This window comes from Podarcis tiliguerta (assembly GCF_965153285.1).
Source record: "Podarcis tiliguerta genome assembly, chromosome: 3".
Lineage (NCBI taxonomy): Eukaryota > Metazoa > Chordata > Lepidosauria > Squamata > Lacertidae > Podarcis > Podarcis tiliguerta.
In genome coordinates, this window is record NC_139536.1 from 117709520 (window position 1) to 117728064 (window position 18545).

The 18545-nt window shown below is 41.8% G+C and overlaps 1 protein-coding gene across 10 annotated transcripts in view; it reads left to right on the plus strand.

Moving 5' to 3' along the window:
- Positions 1 to 18545, plus strand: part of RUNX2 (RUNX family transcription factor 2) — a 222454-nt gene that overhangs the window by 132211 nt on the left and 71698 nt on the right. For 5 of the 10 annotated variants that reach the window (XM_083435589.1, XM_083435587.1, XM_083435588.1 and 2 more), the window contains 2 exons: positions 3433 to 3606; positions 17335 to 17496. The exons of 2 other annotated variants lie outside the window; for them this stretch is intronic. In XM_083435589.1, the coding sequence (XP_083291715.1) occupies positions 3433 to 3606; positions 17335 to 17496 (336 nt within the window). The remainder of the gene's footprint in view (positions 1 to 3432; positions 3607 to 17334; positions 17497 to 18545) is intronic. 3 more of the 10 variants (XM_083435593.1, XM_083435590.1, XM_083435591.1) reach the window with 2 other exon arrangements.

Sequence of the window (18545 nt, forward strand, 5' to 3'; positions counted from 1 at the left end):
CCCTCCTGCCAACCTAGCAGTTTGAAAGCACGTCAAAGTGCAAGTATATAAATAGGTTCCACTCCGGCGGGAAGGTAAACGGCGTTTCCGTGCGCTGCTCTGGTTTCTCCAGAAGCGGCTTAGTCATGCTGGCCACATGACCTGGAAAAACTGTCTGCGGACAAATGTCGGCTCCCTCGGCCTTTAGAGCGAGATGAGCGTCGCAACCCCAGAGTCGTTCACGACTGGACTTAACTGTCCAGGGTCCTTTACCTTTACCTTTTTTTTACCTGTGCAGAGCCTCTGCATGGTGCAGCTCAGGATCTTGCCTGGGTGGGTTTCAGCCTGGTAAGCTGTTACACACACTAGCCTGGCTATGGAGAAGGCTTCTCCATCCTTCCTACTTCCTGCATGCAGCATCCTGAGCAGAGAGAAAGGAGAAAGGGATCAATGCAAGTTCTTAACTAGATCATTCATGACAAATCACCACCCAGCCTCTGCTGGAGGAGTCTCGTGCTCTTGCAGTCAGAAAGTTCTCTCTGATGTTTAGTTGGAATCTCCTTTCTTGTAACTTGAAGTCATTGGTTCGGGTCCTACCCTCCAGAGCAGGAACAAATCATCTCTAGGGATGAGGGTGAAAATGTTTGTGCTTGTTCAAATGGGGGATAGGTAGAACTGGACCCTGAGAGTGCAGGGGGACATGATATCAGTTCAGGAAGGCTGAAGCACCATAGGGTCAAGCACATACATCCAAGACATTTGGAGAGAGACACCATATATAAATGTTTATAAACTGATCCTAGAAGCCTCTGATCCAAGGTGGGTGAACTGGGGTGCTTGGCTTTAAAAGATGGAATAGATATAGAGGGCATATAGCGGAATGGAGAGAACCAGTGAGACATGGTTATCTCCAGATAAAAGTTCCCTAGGAAGGGCAGGGAAGGGCCTACTGGAGGATCTAGAAGCTAGAAGGATTCTTTCTCGTCCGTGGGTGGGGCTGGTGGGCCACAGAAGTAGTTTAGTATGGACAACATACTGTATCATCCTCCTGACAAAAATGTCCAGGGTGAAATGGGAATTGACTTCAATGGCTGTCCCATATACTGATGTGTTTAAGTCTCAAAGAAGCAAAATGTCTAAATACCCTGTGTGACTGTGCTCTGGAACGATTGGATTTAATCTTAAGTGTCACCCAGGACCTGGTGCAAGATGTAAATGTTGAACTGATTGAGAACAGTGAACATAATGCTATGAAATCCAAGATATATGTAAGAGGACAATTGCCAAGAAAATGTAACAGTCATATTTGACTTCAAAGGAGGAAAGTGAAGAGGGTCATATCTCTTTATAGAGATTGTCCAAAGCCGCAATAAAAGAAGTTCAGCTGGCATGTATATCGCAGATCAAGAAAGGTGCTGCCAGGACCAAGAGGATGCCAGCTTGATTAATGAGTACAGTCGAAGGAGCTGTTGGAGGCAAGAAGTCTTCTTTGATAGTCTTTTCCAAAAAAGAACACAAACTGTGGTAAAAGAAACACAAGCAGCAAGAAGGGGTTTGAAAACCAACCAACCAACCAACCAAAACCAAGCAAGAGAGGTGGCTGAATCTCTGGATGAGAAAGGGCGTCAAAGGTGTGCTAAAGGAGGAAAGCGAGATGAGTGCTGCAACCCCAGAGTTGTCCGTGACTGGACTTAACTGTCAGGGGAGCTGATTGAATTTTTGAATAGAAGACGCAGGGCAGGTCCCGGCACCTGAGGAACTCAGGCAATTAGTGGTGATAAGAGATGAAGTTAGTGGCCTTATGGACTAATTTCAAACTGACAATCACTGGGTCCAGATTGTACCCACTAAAGAAAGCTATGTTAAATTGCTGATCTTCTAACAAAAAAATAACTTATCCATAAGATCAGCCTATATATATATATATATATATATATATATATATATATATGTACTAAAAAGTAACCAATGTAGGGCAATTTTTTTAAAAGGACTTCAGATTGGATCTAGGAAATTACAGTCTGGTTAGCTTAATGTCTGTTCCAGGAAAACCAGTGAGAAGCATTATTAAAGACTTAGTCTTTCAAAAAGCTTTTGACAAAATACCTCACCAAAGACTCAGAGTAAGCTTGGCAGTCATGGTTAACTGGTTAAGGAACAGGAAGCAGCAAGTAGGAATAAAAGTGCAGTTCTTCCAATGGAAGGATGTAGAAAATGAAGTCCCCTAAGGATCAGTATTGAGACGTGTGCTTTTTAACTTGTCCATTAATTGTCTACAGTTAGGGGTGAAAAGTGAGGTGTCCAGGGTTGCTGATGACAACAAATTGTTAAAGGTGGTTAAAGAAAAAGCACTTATTAGAAGGCCTAAAAGGATCTCCCCAAATTGGGTGTGTGGGCTTTAAAATGGAAAATTCAAACCCATGTAAGCAAGGATAAAGTGATCCTAATTTCACTTATACCCTCCTGGGGTCTCAACTGGCAGTGACTGAACTTTAGGTTGTAGTGGATATAGCTTGATGAAGATGTTGATTCTGCTGCAGAAATGGAGAATTCCATGTTAGGGATTATTACGAAAGAGATTGAAAATTAAACTGCCAATGTCATTATGCTAATCTGTGGCGGGACCACACTTGGCATAGTGTGCAGTGCTGCTTGGCTCCCCTCAGACATTTGGGTCTTTCTAGTTTGGAAAAAAGTGAGTAAAATGAGGGACAAGCGCTAGGCCTATAAAATTATGCCTTGTTGTGTATGGAGAAAGTCGACAGGGACCATTTCTCTCTCTCTCTCTCTCTGTCTCTCATAATACTACAACCCAGGGCCATCCAATGAAGCTGAAAGTTGTAAGATTCAGGATTAGAGAAAGTACACAGTGCATAAAGTATAAGTACTGTAAATAAATAAGAATTATAAAATTTCCTCCTGCAACCAACGTGACCACCAGCCTGCATGGCTTTAGAAGAGGATTAAACAAGTTCCTGGAGGATAAGGCTTCTGGTCTTATCTGGATAATGACTTCTGGTCATGATGCTTATGTTGTACCTCAACTGTCAGAGGCAGTATTGCTTTGAATATCAGTTGCTGGGCCTCACAAGCAAGGAGAACGCCTTCTCACCCTGTTCCTGCTTGTGGATTTCCCAAAGGAATCTAGTTGGCCACTGTAAGAACAGGATCCCGGACTAGACGGGCCTTTGGCTTGATCCAGCAGAGTTACTACGTTCACATGCAACATTCTTGTGCTCATGTAAGCGATTTACTTATGTATAAGGAAAATGACACAAGTATATTCCATGTAGGGTTATTGTGATGGGGGAAAGAGTCTGCAGTCCACTCCTTGCACCAGTTCCAGGTTAAAGCTAAAAGTTCTTTGGTCCTTGCAGTAAAATAAAATAAAATAAATACTACATTGTTCAGTCATGCTAACAACACTTTTATTTTATGATTTGCTGTTTCCAGGGCACAGACAGAAGCTTGATGACTCTAAACCTAGTTTGTTCTCTGAGCGCCTCAGTGATTTAGGGCGCGTTCCTCATCCCAGTATGAGAGTAGGGGTCCCGACTCAGAGCCCACGGCCCTCTCTGAACTCTGCACCAAGCCCTTTTAATCCACAAGGACAGAGTCAGATCACAGGTAAGAGACAGAACCATGGGCTTGTATGGGCCATGGGAATGATTGATTATAGTAGGCCTTTTATTGTTTCAAAATGTAGAAAAATAACTGTTGCAAAGTGAAAGGTATAAGCAAATGTAAGCTAGTGGGGAATAGATTTTTCTGTAGCATTCATGACAAAATCATTTAGTCTTCTTTCTTGTTTGCAGTCAAAATTGGGGGTGGGATGAAATGGAGAGGAAATTCTCATCTTTCGGGTCTCATTCATGGAATTGGTCTACATGCATTGATAAAAATATGTAAACTTTCCAGCTATACATGTTTATTTAGGATTGCTCTTTAGGATAGTTTGCACAGCATTGTCATTCTGCCCCCCCCCCCCCTTTACCACGTTTATTATGTGATATTGTGGCTTCTCTCTAGCATCCATAGCTATGCATCACTGTTTCAGTAAACTATGAACCAGGTCACTTTGAGAGATGCATACATTTTATTTTCAAGCCAAGAGATTGCTTTCACTATTCAAAACAGAATGTGTGTAGGGAAAGCAGAGAAAATCTAAAGCGCTGAGGTCCATATAAAAAGAAACAGCAGCAAACCTAGGCCAATTGTTACCACACACACACACACACACACTTGGGTGAACTTCTCTTTGTTTATATACAATTTTATTCTAAAGATCCCAATAAAAAGTGGAAAGCCATTTTGTGGGTGTGGGGTGGGGAGCGGGAAATGTTAATGAAATGCAGCCCTTTTTTCAATGCAAGCCCCAATTTTGGTTTATCCTTTAAAAAAAGAAGGCTGAGTCTATACAGGCATGTCTTTAGTTCAGGCCCATTTACACATACTACTAGTGACATGAGTTTTTAACTGCTTCAAGCCACATTGAAAGGTGCAAAGGCACTGGAAGTGCAGCGAGGCAGGCGGCCAATAGGGAGATAAGTTTTTTAAATTAGCAAATAAAGTGATGTGATCCTAAATTGTTGCGGTGCATGTCTGAAGATCTGGATTCTGTGGTTGGAGTTCGTCCTCTGGCTCCTTCCCACTTAGTTGTTGCCCAACAGGGAGGTTAATGGCTGAGCAGACCGGAGCCATCTCCTTGGCCCTGCCCACTGGAGTCTCCTGTTCACAGGAAGGTGGGGTTTCGCAAGGGGGAGGTGGCCCTCCTTCTGCACTGACTCTTTGTTCGATTGTTATATAATACTAGACCAGTGACTGAGAACAAGTTTTCTTCCTGATTCTATATGGTGATCATTTTATGTTGTCACACGGATGGATCCTAGATTCTCCTGTATTTTTGAAATGTCACATGCTCCTCTTGTTCACATAAATGCTTTCCGTAGAACAATCTGCTGCTGGCTTATGATTAAAAACATACCACTTTCTGTTCTGAGTCAAGAGCAGCACATTAAAAGCCTATAAATGGTAGATGCTGTTCAAATTAATGAGGGTATTGAATACTATAGAGAATGTTAGGAGTTCACAGTTCACTCTATGTAGCTAAAGAGGCAGCAGTGGAAATATTACAATATCTCTTCTAAATTAGTGTAAGTCTGCAGATGATAAGAGGTAGCACTGCTTGGCAGAACACAGCAATTTGTACTTAGAAGAACGTACATTCCCTGCCAAACATTTGAAATGTGCTTTGCCTTCTTTGCTAGTGATTATTTCTGCCATGCTTAAAAGTTTGCATTGAGCTACACAACTGCATATTTCTGATGCTGCAGTTTGTGCCCAAACCAAGTGTACTTTTGCCACCTACTATAATTCAAAGACTTCTGTGCTGAAATATCACTGGAAGAGGTATTCAGGAAGAAAGACACACTAGCACAAAGAGGTCTGTAAATCAGAAATCAAGTGCTGCACCAAACATCCAGTACAACTTGCATAAAATAGTATTTAATGCTATCAGTCCTGTCAGTGGAAGCCCCTCCACTTTACAGCTGCCTTATTTCAAAAAGTATGAACCAGGACACCCTGGAAGTTGTTGATCCTGCAGGGAGAGGAGGAGCGAGGAAGGCCCCGGGCTCAAGCAGAAGCCCATATGCACACCGTTTCTGCTAATGGGATTCTTTGAGTGAATCTCGCCCTTTGTGCCCATTGGGTGTGGTGGTGAACATGCAGAGTTTTATAGTAGAAGGTCTTCAGCTACAGAGTTCTACCAGCTCTAATCTTCATAATGTGCAATCAGTCAAGCATTTAGTTTGGCAGTAAAAATACTTTCCTCTGAGTGTCAGAGGTAACTCTGCACAGGGAGTAGTAGTAGTACTCCACAATATCATGCCCAGGTAGTATTCTGGCATACCAGAATGCTGAGAAATTACTCCAGAATCAGAATACTGTAACTTTGATATTAGTTATGTTTATTGATTTTGCATTATGTCTTTATTATATAGCACTTCTAGACAGGTTCCTCCTCCTGGGGGCTTCCTTGCTAAAATAGACACAAGGAAACAACATGAGGAGACAGAAATTTGATTACTTCAACTGCGGGTACTTTGGCTTAGTTACAGTAGGGTATTTGGAATAATTAAGACAAGAAATGCATCAGTTTCTACAAAGCAAACATAAACACAATTGCTTCATTTCTGATTGTTCAGTTAAATTGCTTACTTTATTCCAGGCATGCTCTTCCACAGGTAATGCATGATTTACTATAGCCTTTAGTATCCCTATCAAATCCCTTCTGAATAATTATGAAGTAGATGTTGACCCAAGTATTACATTTCATTTTCTTTCCATGTTCCATACTTTAGTCCCTACTGAATTCTTTTCAGCATGCATTTGTACTGTATTTAGATGTGTACACACATCTAGTTTATACACATTTAGTTCTCTCTCTCACACACTGTATTTATTGATAATGATTTAAAACCCTCTGTAAAACATGCAGAATCTGGCAATGAAGATATGGATTGGTAGAAGGTCATTTTTGTTCAGCAGGGCGTTTTAACTAGTGCACTGCAGAAGCAACACCGAAAGGCCATTAAATACAAACTCTCCAATAAGGTTTGATGTTTCCTGAGGAAGTACAGACCCAAATGAAAGCCAGTACATTGATCATCAATAAAAAACCTTTTCAAATCCAAATTTTATGCTGGTATGTTTGCTACTCCACCAGCCCCACCCTCACAAAACATGTCTGCATATATGACACCTCTGTCATATATTTTAGATTCCCCCCCCCCCTTCTAAAATACAGCTGGCCAGGATTATTCTATATGAGACAGGAAAAGCCAAAGGCCTGGTGGTAAGAATGTGGTCAGTGTGCCTGGTGGAATTTCAGTGGAGGAGTTGTAGTAGGAAGTGGAAGTGGAAGTTAAGTGAGGTTTCATGCTCCATCACCACTGTGCCAACATATGATCTATAGGCAATCTGTGACTTCAGTAACCAAAATAACAGCAGGCAAAGTCAAGTGGTCTGAACCATGAGAAACAGTTTTTTAAACCTCAGCAGCACACAGTTTTCATTTCTCAGGCCTGGGGAAATACCCTATTAATTCATTATGCTTGAGTTTAAAAGATGTTTGGCTGGCATATTTAGGACCAGACCTATATTTTGCTCTCTGCAAAGTCTGTTGCTGCGCCATGCTTCATGATCTGGAGTGTGTGCTGTTGTCAGTTCAAGTTGTTTTGACAGTGTTATGAGCGAAACCATGAAATCACATAAATTCTGTGACGGCAGCAGGGGAAATTAACAAATGGGAGAAACGTTTGGTGTGTTTGGTATGTATTTGGTGTGTTTAATGCATATATTCCAATTTGCATTAACACACTGAGACTTGAGGGGCTGTTGGTCATGTTGGCTGGAGCTAAAGAGGTTTTTATGAGTTGCTGGGCTTTTCTTGTTGGTATTTAGATTGTTTTGTTTTGAAGATGTTGGTATTTTGTGATGGTTGTTTAATGGGTTTTATTGTACAGTATGTACATTTTATTTTGTTGTGGGTTTTTTATTTTTTATTTTCAAAATTAAAACAAAACATATTATCCTAAAACATATCATTCTTATTTCTCCCCCATTTTTCCTCCTTCCCCCCTCCCCCCCACCCCCCGACTTCCCTCAGTTCCAGTCCTTGGTTTCTCTGAGAATGCTGTTTTCTGCAGGTTACAAAGTTGTATAGATCCTCAAACTATTTAGCTGATTATTATCAATAAAAAGTTTGTGAATGTTTATTCAAAGCCAGCCAAGGAGTCCAGATCGCTTTGTTGCATCTTCAAATACTTCGTAAAGGGTTCCCATTCATCCTTAAAGTCACAGTTATCTTTGTCCTGTCAGTCTTGCCAGTTCTGCATAGTCCATCAATTTTTCTTACCATGATTCTTTAGTTGGAATTTCTTCCATCTTCCATCCTTGTGCTATTAAAACTCTCGCGGCCGTTGTTGCATACATGAAGATGGTTTTCACCTTTTTTTGGCAGATCTTTCCCTACAATCCCTAACAAAAATGCTTCAGGTTTTTTAACAAATGTTAAATGGAACATTTTCTTCAATTCGTTGTATATCATTCCCAAAATTTTTAAATTACATTACAATCCCACCACATATGATAATGCATTAACACACTGAGACTTGAGGGGCTGTTGGTCATGTTGGCTGGAGCTAAAGAGGTTTTTATGAGTCGCTGGGCTTTTCTTGTTGGTATTTAGATTGTTTTGTTTTGAAGATGTTGGTATTTTGTGATGGTTGTTTAATGGGTTTTATTGTACAGTATGTATATTTTATTGTTGTAAGAAGGTTTGAATATACATTCTCAAGAAAACTAGGGAAATACATATTTGTCTATTTAGGAGCTTAGGTGTTGCCATCTGTTCATCTGTCACTGGAGTCCTCTATGCAACTATGAAATTTTATACTGGTGTGCTTGCTACTCCACCATCCCTATGAAGCCACGGTTTGGAGAATATTAACATACTATATTAATGCTGTCTAGCCAACATTGTGTTTCATGGGAATCTGTAGAGTGTTTTATGGACTCCTGTAGTTGCCTTTTCTCTCTGACCCTGTAACTGACAGGCCTCAGCCACTTCCCTGGGTGTCACAGCACTGGGCTGATTTGAAGTCCCACCACTTTCCCCATGCTCTCCAGAACATTCTTCTTAGATTTTTGTGGGTTTCAACCGTTTGCACAGAGTATTGCAGTAAGTAGCTGTGTTGCAGTGTTATACAGAGCAGTTGCTTATAGATGTTTGGATCTCTAAGCAGACTGTCCGGAGGAGAGGAATAAAGTACATTCTCAAGACTGTCGTCTCTCTGGAGTAGAGAAACAAAGGGAGCTTCAAAGTGCTCTTTTTAAATGCAAATACATGACAGTCTTGGGTTGTTGGCAACTGTCCGTTGTGACCCCTTGGGAACAAGGGTTCTGGTGGCTTGTCACTAAAAATGTTCCCATTGTTCTTAAGGCTAGCAGTCAGTTATTTCTTTTCACAAGCTTGGAAAATATTGATGCTATAGTTTTCATTATGCATGAGAGCAGTCCATATGGAGGATCAGTAAGGACCCTTGCTTTTAGCCCTGGGGCAACTAAATTGTGGCTCTGCAGATGTTGTTGGACTTCAGTGCCCATCATTGCTGCTGTTGGCCAAACTGGCTTTGGCTGAGAGGAGTTGAAGTTCAGCAGAATCTGGAGGGCCACAAATTAGCCACCCCTGTCTTGGCCTGTCAACCTGGCTTTGCATACTGCTATAACCACTTGTTAGATTTTCAAATGGTTCCTGTTCACATGCTCATGGTTTTGCCGGTGAGGTTCAGGGAGAGAAAAGCTACACGGGAGAAAGCAAAGGGAGGCAGCAAGCTTGCACTCTGCTTGTCAACCGGAGGAGCCAACTTGCTTTGTGTCACACGCCTCTGCTGATCTTTGTGGGAGAAAGCAAGTCGGCTGTAAAGAGCAACACAACTGTAATCATGCCCCAAGTATGGTTAACTCCCCATGGAGACTTGACTGGCACCTGCCCTGATTTTGCTTCAATGTCAGGCAAACACTCTTAATCTATTATTTGAAGATGCACCTGTTTACACAGCCATTCCCTTGACCTCTTGACTCTAATTACTGCTTTAATTGCTGTGCTTATCTAATGGAATTTTATCACCTATTTTAATAATGGATGCTTACTTTTTAATATTTTAATGGGGTTCTTTTGTTGTATATACAGTGGTACCTCGGTTTAAGAACATCCCTATTTACAAACTATTCAGTATAATAACTCCGCAAAACTGGAAGTAGTGTCCTGGTTTGCGAACTTTACCTCGGTCTACGAACGGAAGCCGGATGGTGGAAGGGCACCGGTGGCGGGAGGCCTCATTGGGAAAGCGCACCTCGGTTTAAGAATGCTTTCGGTTTATTTTTTATTTTTTTAATAATCTTTATTAATTTAAATTACACACTTATACAAAGAATTTACAAAGAATTTACAATCTCAGACTACAAAAAGAAAATTAAAGAAAAACAATTAAGAAAAAAGAAAAGAAGAAAATACAGAAAAAAGAAAGAAGAAAAAGCAAATTTACGTACATAAAAAATTAATATTCCTAATTAATACTTAATGAAACACTTAAATAAAAAAGACTTCTAACAAAATGAGTCTTCCAATCATTCGATTTCGCTTTAAGAACAGACTTCCGGAACGGATTAAGTTCGTAAACCGAGGTACCACTGTATATATATATATTTATGTACTTTAATTATATTGTATTTTGTATTGATCTTGGTGTTTTTAGTACGTGCATGTTTATTCCTCTACATGGTCTCCCTTGGGAGGCTTTCTCCTTCCTTGGAGGTTTTTAAGCAGAGGTTGGAAGGCCATCTGTCAGGGATGCTTTAGCTGAGATTCCGGCATTGCAGGGGGTGGACTAGATTGGGGTCCCTTCCAACTCTATGATTCTATATATAATCATTCTTCCATTGATTCATTGCTGGTTCAAAGTACACAGCATACTCTGTCCTCTTTCTTTCATCCACTCTGCACAGATTCCCCTGGGACATCTCATCTTTCTTACCTGCTTACCTGTCTCCTTTGTGCCTTTGTATGGACCTGTGTGACAGAGTGGTCAGGTGTCTGTTTTTACTTTACAGAGGACTGTCCTCTGTTTTAAAGGGTTCTCAGAGGCGTGCTCTGCTTGAGGAATGTCTGGTCCAAGTCTGGTTTAAAGATAAACAACTATAAAGAGGGAGATCAGGAGCCCTCAAATTGCCCACCAACAGTTAGCAGTGCTTGGTTAGCAGATTGAACAGGCATACCAGTCAGCTGGTGCTTTCCCAGCTATGATGAGATGCATTGCATTTCTATTTAAATTATCTAGAAAATATTTCTAAATTTGCACTCACCCTTTCCTCATGGAAACTGCTGTTTTGAAATATTCTGCATTGTGTCACCTCTCAGAAGTTGGTATGTTGGTGGCCATTTCATGACATCTCAGCCGCTTGACCACACCTGTGAAAGTGCTGCAGGTAGGCAGAGAGGCAACAAGCGGTTTAAGAATTAGTTGAAGGGACAGTAGAAAGACTATTGTGAGTGAACTTGAATTTGTGTCTGCTTATGTGAAACACTAAAGAGAGTGTCACTTTTATGCAACAGCCGTCACTCCCACCCTGCCTGCATGTTGACTGAGCCTCTTTGAATAAAACAGTGAAGGCAAGGGTCACCTAACTTGCAAGCCTGTAATAACAGTAAACTCATGGAAGAAATGAATAGGCAATCTTTGACATTTCCTGTTCTAATAGAACCTACATGGTAGGGAATTTGCAGTTTGCATATTATTTAAGGCTTCACCCCTTTAGCTACTTGTTGCAGCCAAGCTATGCATGAAGCTAAGCAGTGAAGTGAGCAACATGCCTCCCTATGCTATGAAGGCAGCAGTTTTTGTCTGTCTCATGCAGGGGGAGCAGAAATGTTTACAGAAGGAGGGCTGCTGTTAGTAATCACCCCCAAATATTTTTAATGGCCCTGTTTTGCTGTTCAGAAACTAATAGTTTTCTCCACTGGTTAGTCTGCTTTTGACTATCTGCTATATAGGGCAGAGGAAGGCTGGGTGAGTCGCAGGCTATTTTCTTGCTCCTCTAGCATCTCTGTGTGCTTTGCCCGCCTCCCATGTCGGCACTGAGCATTCCTCTGGGCAAAACCAGTCTCCTTCTGATTAAACAGCTCTGGGGGTTCTTGCGTTTTCTTTGCCTTTAACAAGTGGGAAAGCATGCTGTGCCTGTCAGAACTCATGATGGTTTGTGAGTGAGCTTGGAGCTTCTGGCCCACAGAGAGCCACACGCGACTGGGTCTCACAGACACACCACTTGAGATAGCAAGAGAATAAGGACAGGGGAAAGCAATTCCCCAGGGGCCATTACTCTCTTTATATTACACAACTAAATAAATGCATGTCTTTGGCGAAGTAGACATCCAAGCAAAGTAGACACGCATGCAAAATGCGATGCCTGCAAAACTTGCTGTACAATGCTATTCTTTTAGAACCACTTCACACACTACATTTATATCAGTTAATTGGCAGATATCTAGAGACTTAAGTTACATGGATCTCTCAGTCTATCTATAAACCTTGAGTGGTTCTGTTTGGTTCGATTCTAAACAGCTATATTGAACCTTAACATCTATAACATCAGGGGCCTGGCCACACAGTCACAAACAGGTGTGTCCCATCTTCAATGTTGCCATATGGCAACACTTCCATTCTCCAGGCACAACCCAGTACCATATTTATGCCCTAGAATTAATCTGTAGGGAACACACGGCTCCCAGATCATTTAGAGGGCCACAAGTTCCCATGCCCCACAATGGTTTGAGGGCTAGGGGAAAGAGTCTTGTTTGCTATTCACGCACATATTTAAAATTTTTAAATAAATGTGTGCTCCAGATGGGAGAGAGCACAGATTCTAAAGAATAGAAAGCAATTAAAAATGAAGATTTAACAAAATAGCTGAATAGGGTGGTGCTGACTTTTCTTTATGACTTTAAAAAAATAGGGTGGGGATGAACACTCCATTGCAGGAGGTCAGAAGTGGTCAGGGTTAGGAATAAGAGACCATGATATAAATCAAGACGTCCACAGTTCACATTTTGGATCTGCCATGATTTCATTCAGACGCCTTAGGCAAGATGCTCTCTGTCAGCTTCAGCCCCCAACACAAGCACCAACCTGCACTGTGTGTGTGTGTGTGTGTGTGTGTGTGTGTGTGTGTAATAATACTGACTTGCCGTACAACAGGCTAGGGAACCTACGAGTCTTGCACTCCTCTCGGCCCCAACCATCACAGCCAAGAGTCAGGGGTGCTGGGCTGGTGGCTCAGAGGTTCCTCATTCCCGCCTAACAGGGTTGTTGTAAGGACTGCAGCTAGATACGGCATGTGAAGCACTTTGTATGTTTGAAAATCTGAAATAAATAATAAGTATGGAAGCTAGAAAAACAGGTGTATACTAACAGTAGCGTAGTAGGAAAAAATGTAATAATGAACAATAACAAATCAAAGCAGAATTACCACAAAGTCTAAGCCAGTTTAGTTCCACCTCCCTTTGGCATGTTTGCCCTGCTCAGCCCTGCCACTCCTGCATCACAGTTGCTGAGCAGCAACAACCACTGACCTCCCTCTGGTGCAGGTTGGGAGGAGAAGCAGCTCCCTGCCCTTGGAATGAGCTATTCCGTTGGGGAAAGCTTCTCACTGCTTCCCAGCTAGTTGGAAATTTTGGTCTCTCCCCCCCGCCCCCCCCGCAGCAACCTGTCACATGGAGCACATGCCCCCTTTTGCTGCCCCCCCCCCAATCCATTCCTGGTCCACAGATGACGCATATCATACTGAAAACAGATTTGACCCGTAATTTATGCTGGATGTCCCAATGAAGAATAAAGGAAGTCCACTATCTGAAGCCTTACACTGGAAATCATCAGATATTCCCTTTGTCTGTGAAGAATCAAATGTGCAGCAAGGTACCAGTCAGGAGACGGTAGCATCCATCTGTTGTCAGAAGGGCTATGATGGCTGTCTGTTAACTGCCATGACTGCAGCCGTCAGGGGACAAGTTATTGCACAGAAGCTACGTCTCTGTTGCTGAGGGTTGTTCCTGGACACATTGCAAGGCTGATGCACACACTGGGCTGACATGCTGCTTGAGGTGAGGTCGGCTCCACTTTGTCATTCTCTCATTCACACTCATTCTGGTGCCTGCTCCCAGGGCACATGACCCAGCCTTCCGAGAGCAAAAGGTTCCCCCCTAGAAAAATAGGTCTCCGTACTCACCATGAAGTGGTTACAGTGGGGGCCACACTTTTTAACAACAACAAAAAGAGGGGCCAGTACTGCGTACACTTCTCCTTCCTGGTTCTTTGGGAGAACATCAACTTCTGTACCTCTTTCTGCCACATGCATTCACACAGAAACATCAGCACTCCTGTGTTGCATTGAGAGAGAGAGAGAGTTATCTAACACTGTCTCTTCTTTAGTGTTCATGGAAATGCAGCCAATACAGTCCAGTCACTCACACAGAAAACAAAGTGGAAAATGTAGTAAGATCCCTCCCTAGTGACCAGAGTTAACCAATCCCACGAGAGTTACTGGGGAACATTCCAGAATTAAATGCACAGCAATGCATTTAAGCGTTCCCAATTTAAGTAAAATAAATCACTATACTTAACATCCTGCGGTGCAATTTAGATTCCTATATGGTCTTTATTTGGCTTGAAGTTATAATGAGAATACACAGTTTGGACCTCAGTGTCTTGTGGGTCCCTAAAATCCCTTTAAATGCTTGTTGCGGCCCATTGCTAATTTGTCAGCTTGCTTTCGTTGCCCAGAATAAATCTCTGCCAAATCAGAGGAACATCTGTTAAAAAATAATGTAAAATTATTTACATTTCTCTAAATAGTTTGTTGTGTTATTGTTGTGCTGTAAAATAGCATGCAGTTAAGAGTAAATATAATGCCAGTCCCCACACGCTTGAAGAAGTTCACTGCATTTAGAAAGCACCCGTTTGACTTTGGAGTGGTGTTTTTTCTTGGTCAAGCATTTATATGAGATAGCCCTACTGTAAATTAAATCCTAACAAAATTAAAATGAAAGGCTTCCCTGCCTCCTTCATATATCTGATATACAGTTATTTTTTGCTTTGGGAAGTATCAGAGTTCCAGACATGTCTTAACAGGGGGAGGGGGGGGGAATGGCAGAAGCATCAAGGTTTTCCTATACAGAAGGGGAGAAAGAGGATTTTGTTATAATTAGATGACTTTCCTAACAAGGGTTTGTTTCTTCTGCCATCTAGTTATCATATTACTATTTTACAAAACAGAGGCTGGAAACCTCTGTTCAAAAATACAGTTAAGCCAGAATTGGTTTGCTGCTTTACAAAGAGAAGAAAGTACGAGTATCTAGACTGATAAGTGTTTACTATGCCCATAAGACTCCAGAGGCACAGATGTCAGAAAGCAATTTCTCTTAAAGTAGGATATATTTTTGATTTGTAAGCAATATAAAGTAAACAACATAAATGTTGAAGAGGAAATCCTGTTTTCATCAGTAAATCACTAGATAACATTGCAAAAGAACCTGTTTGCCAACTTCATTGTATTCTTCCTTCTCTTACCCACTGAAACCCAGATAAATATATATCTATGTAGAAAATACATATTAAGAATCATTCAGTTCAAAGCAGGGCATTTAATGGGTGGTGCTGTGCTCTAAACCACTGAGCCTCTTGGGCTTGCCATTCAGAAGGTCGGCAGTTTGAATCCGCACAACGGGGTGAGCTCCCGTTGCTCTGTCCCTGCTCCTGCCAACCTAGCAGTTTGAAAGCGCGCCAGTGCAAGTAGATAAATTGGTACCAGTCCGGCGGGAAGGTAAACGGCGTTTCCGTGCGCTCTGGTTTTTGTCATTGTGTCCCGTTGTGCCAGAAGCAGTTTAGTCATGCTGGCCACATGACCTGGAAAGCTGTCTGTGGACAAACGCTGCCTCCCTTGGCCTGAAAGTGAGATGAGCACCACAACCCCAGTCACTTTTGACTGGACTTAACCGTCCAGGGGTCCTTTACCTTTATTTAGTGGGTATTGCCAGGGGGAATCCCCTTTGGAGTTCTTAGTGGAAACCAGGGTGGTGTATATCAGCCTTATGCTGAGTTATAGGTAATGGAGCGTACATCCAGAAATTACTTTCCCCCCAGTCAAATAACTAGAGGAATTAATGGCACATTCTTATCTGAATGACTTTTGTGGGAAAAGGTATAGCTCATTGGCAGATCACCTTCTTTGCTTGCACGAGGTCCCAGTGCACAGACCCTTGTCTGAATCCCTGAAGAAGTCCCACTAGGCAGCCTTTATAGGCACGACTGAGTGAGAGGACTCTGTGGAAACACTTTCGGCCACGCGGGAAGGCCTTTCGTATTATGTTGATAACTTCCCCACCATCTTCCACCCTCAAAGGAAATAACTCAAGATAATATTGATACTAACAGAGCTTTCAGCTAGCAGCAGAAGAGCAAAATAAAATGTGGCTGGTTAAATTGTAATAGTGCCCGCAGTCTGTATATATACTGTATATATGCATGATGGAGAACTTGCTTAGCCTTGTGTTTTACTTAATTTTTCACAGTTCCTTAAACTGCTTGAAGAGGCAAGCCACCTTTTTAGAGGAAAGACAATTTGCTGTGGTAGAAACTTCAAATCTGTTTATGTTTGGGCATATTATTATATGATTTCTTAAAGAAAATATTTGATTAATAACAATACGTAGCAAAAAACATTGTACATCAAACATCCTTGCTTCTCATACAAAATTTGAATTAGCAGCAATATAAGTTAAAGTATGCTTTTGCATGATCTAGAATGTTTTTTGCTTTTATCTTACTTTGCCACATGATCCAGCTCTTGGATGGAGCATTGATTTCCAAAACATTGCTACTAGTTTGATTTTGCATTGTAGCTTTCCCCAGGAATCCTGGCTGAAGATAGGTTTCCAAGAAGTTAGATATTTTCCCCAGAGGGTTGTCTTAAGTGGGAGCGGGAAGCCTAGATTTTGCCTCTCTTATTTCCACACCTGTAGTTCTTCTAATATAAACTATTCTGCCGAGATACGAGTTAGTTCTTTTGGATAAAAGCGTTCTTCCATTTGGAGATCTACAGTATCCATATTGCAAGTAAACTCTGTCAGAAGATTCAAGATATCAAACACTTATGGAGCAGTGACTGAACATAACTCTGAAATCTCTTCTCTCCACTTCTCTGTGGTCCTGAAGATGTTCACATCAGTTTTCCCAGTAATCAGCAATTTTCTCCACAATTACTTGCACTTTCCATCATCTCCTTGCACATCCTTTCTCAATGAATATTTAATGGGAATCTTGGCTAAATGAACACCCCTATGGAGCATCCTTATTCTCTCACCCAGATCTGATCTAGGGGAGGTTAGCACCCCTGCTGGAGCCATTGCTTTGACAATCCAATTCCAATGTCTTCCATCGCAATTGTATACTTACTCACCTAGGAGTACGTTTAATTGAACCCAGGGGGACGTACTCAGGGTAGGCATGTATAGGATCCCACTGTTGCTTTCATTCCTTGGAAGACTCACTAATTCTGCCACTTCCAAACAACATTAGATAGGCCATGGAGACATTAAGAAAACACAACCCAAATGTTTGGAGTTTTTACTTGCTCATTCTCATTCTTTGTGAGAAAACGGTGCTTAGGCTTTCTAATTTCACCAGCTGCTCCTCTTGACAAGTCTTTCATTTTAAATTATTTTCTCTTTTGTTTTGTTTTTAGACCCCAGACAAGCACAGTCATCCCCTCCATGGTCCTATGACCAGTCTTACCCTTCCTACTTGAGCCAGATGACTTCACCCTCCATTCATTCCACAACCCCCCTGTCCTCCTCAAGAGGCACGGGGCTTCCAGCCATCACCGATGTGCCCAGGCGGCTCTCAGGTAAAGACCACGTTTGAACTCCACTAGTTATCTCAGGTAGAAGCAGGGAAGGCTAAGGCTGCTTAAAAGGGACATACCTATTGCAGTGTTTTTGCTCTCATTTGTAGGTTAGCAAAAACTGTTGGAGTTGCTGTATGAGCTCCCCCCATTAAAAAAAATAACATGTCTTCCTTTGGCCTTGTGGTTTGAATGTCTGATGATCCCTTGAAGGCGCAATATCTCATGGCTCTGCTTCACACTGTATTCAGCTGGGGTTTCTTTGCCCTGTGTGGGTTACGTAAACAGCTTTACATTTTCTTTCTTTTTGATGAAAGCCTTGCTTCACTCCCATAAATTAGTTCGTTCATTATAGCCCAAAGTCTCCATAACTGGAATAGCTTGGTACAAGGCTCACATTCATTCCTCTAAAGGCAATAGTTTGAGAAAGCTGCTTAGCTTAGCCATTGTGTACTTCAGATCCATATCAGCACCTGCATTATTTAGGGGTAGAATGCAGTTATAGAATGGATTAGACAAATTGTCTCATGAAAAAGGAAGCAAAATATTTGTGGAAATACACAACACGTGCTTCCTGAGAAGTAAATTGCATTGAGTTCAGCGGGGCTTACTCCCAGGTAAGTCAGTATCAAATTACAATGTAAATACAATTGACCTGCGAGGAGTGAATTTACAGGGAACGAGGCAGAGGACCTTCTCGGTGGTGGTGTCCACCCTGTGGAAAGCCCTCCCACCAGATGTCAAGGAGATATACAACTATACAACTTTAGAAAGACATCTGAAGGCAGCGCTGCTGTATCAGGAAGTTTTTAGTGCTGAGTGTTTTGCTGTGCGTTTATTATGTTGGAAGCCGCCCAGAGTGACTGGGGTGGAGTGCTATTATTATTATGAGTAGTAGTGGTAGTAGTAGTAGTTTATGCACTCTGTGATCCATCTCTAGGTAAAACAGTCTTCATGCTGTATTGTAATGCAACATACCATGGCATATCATCATCTACTGTATTTTATCATATGTGGTGAACCTAAACAAAAGGTGGCGATCCTGCTACCTG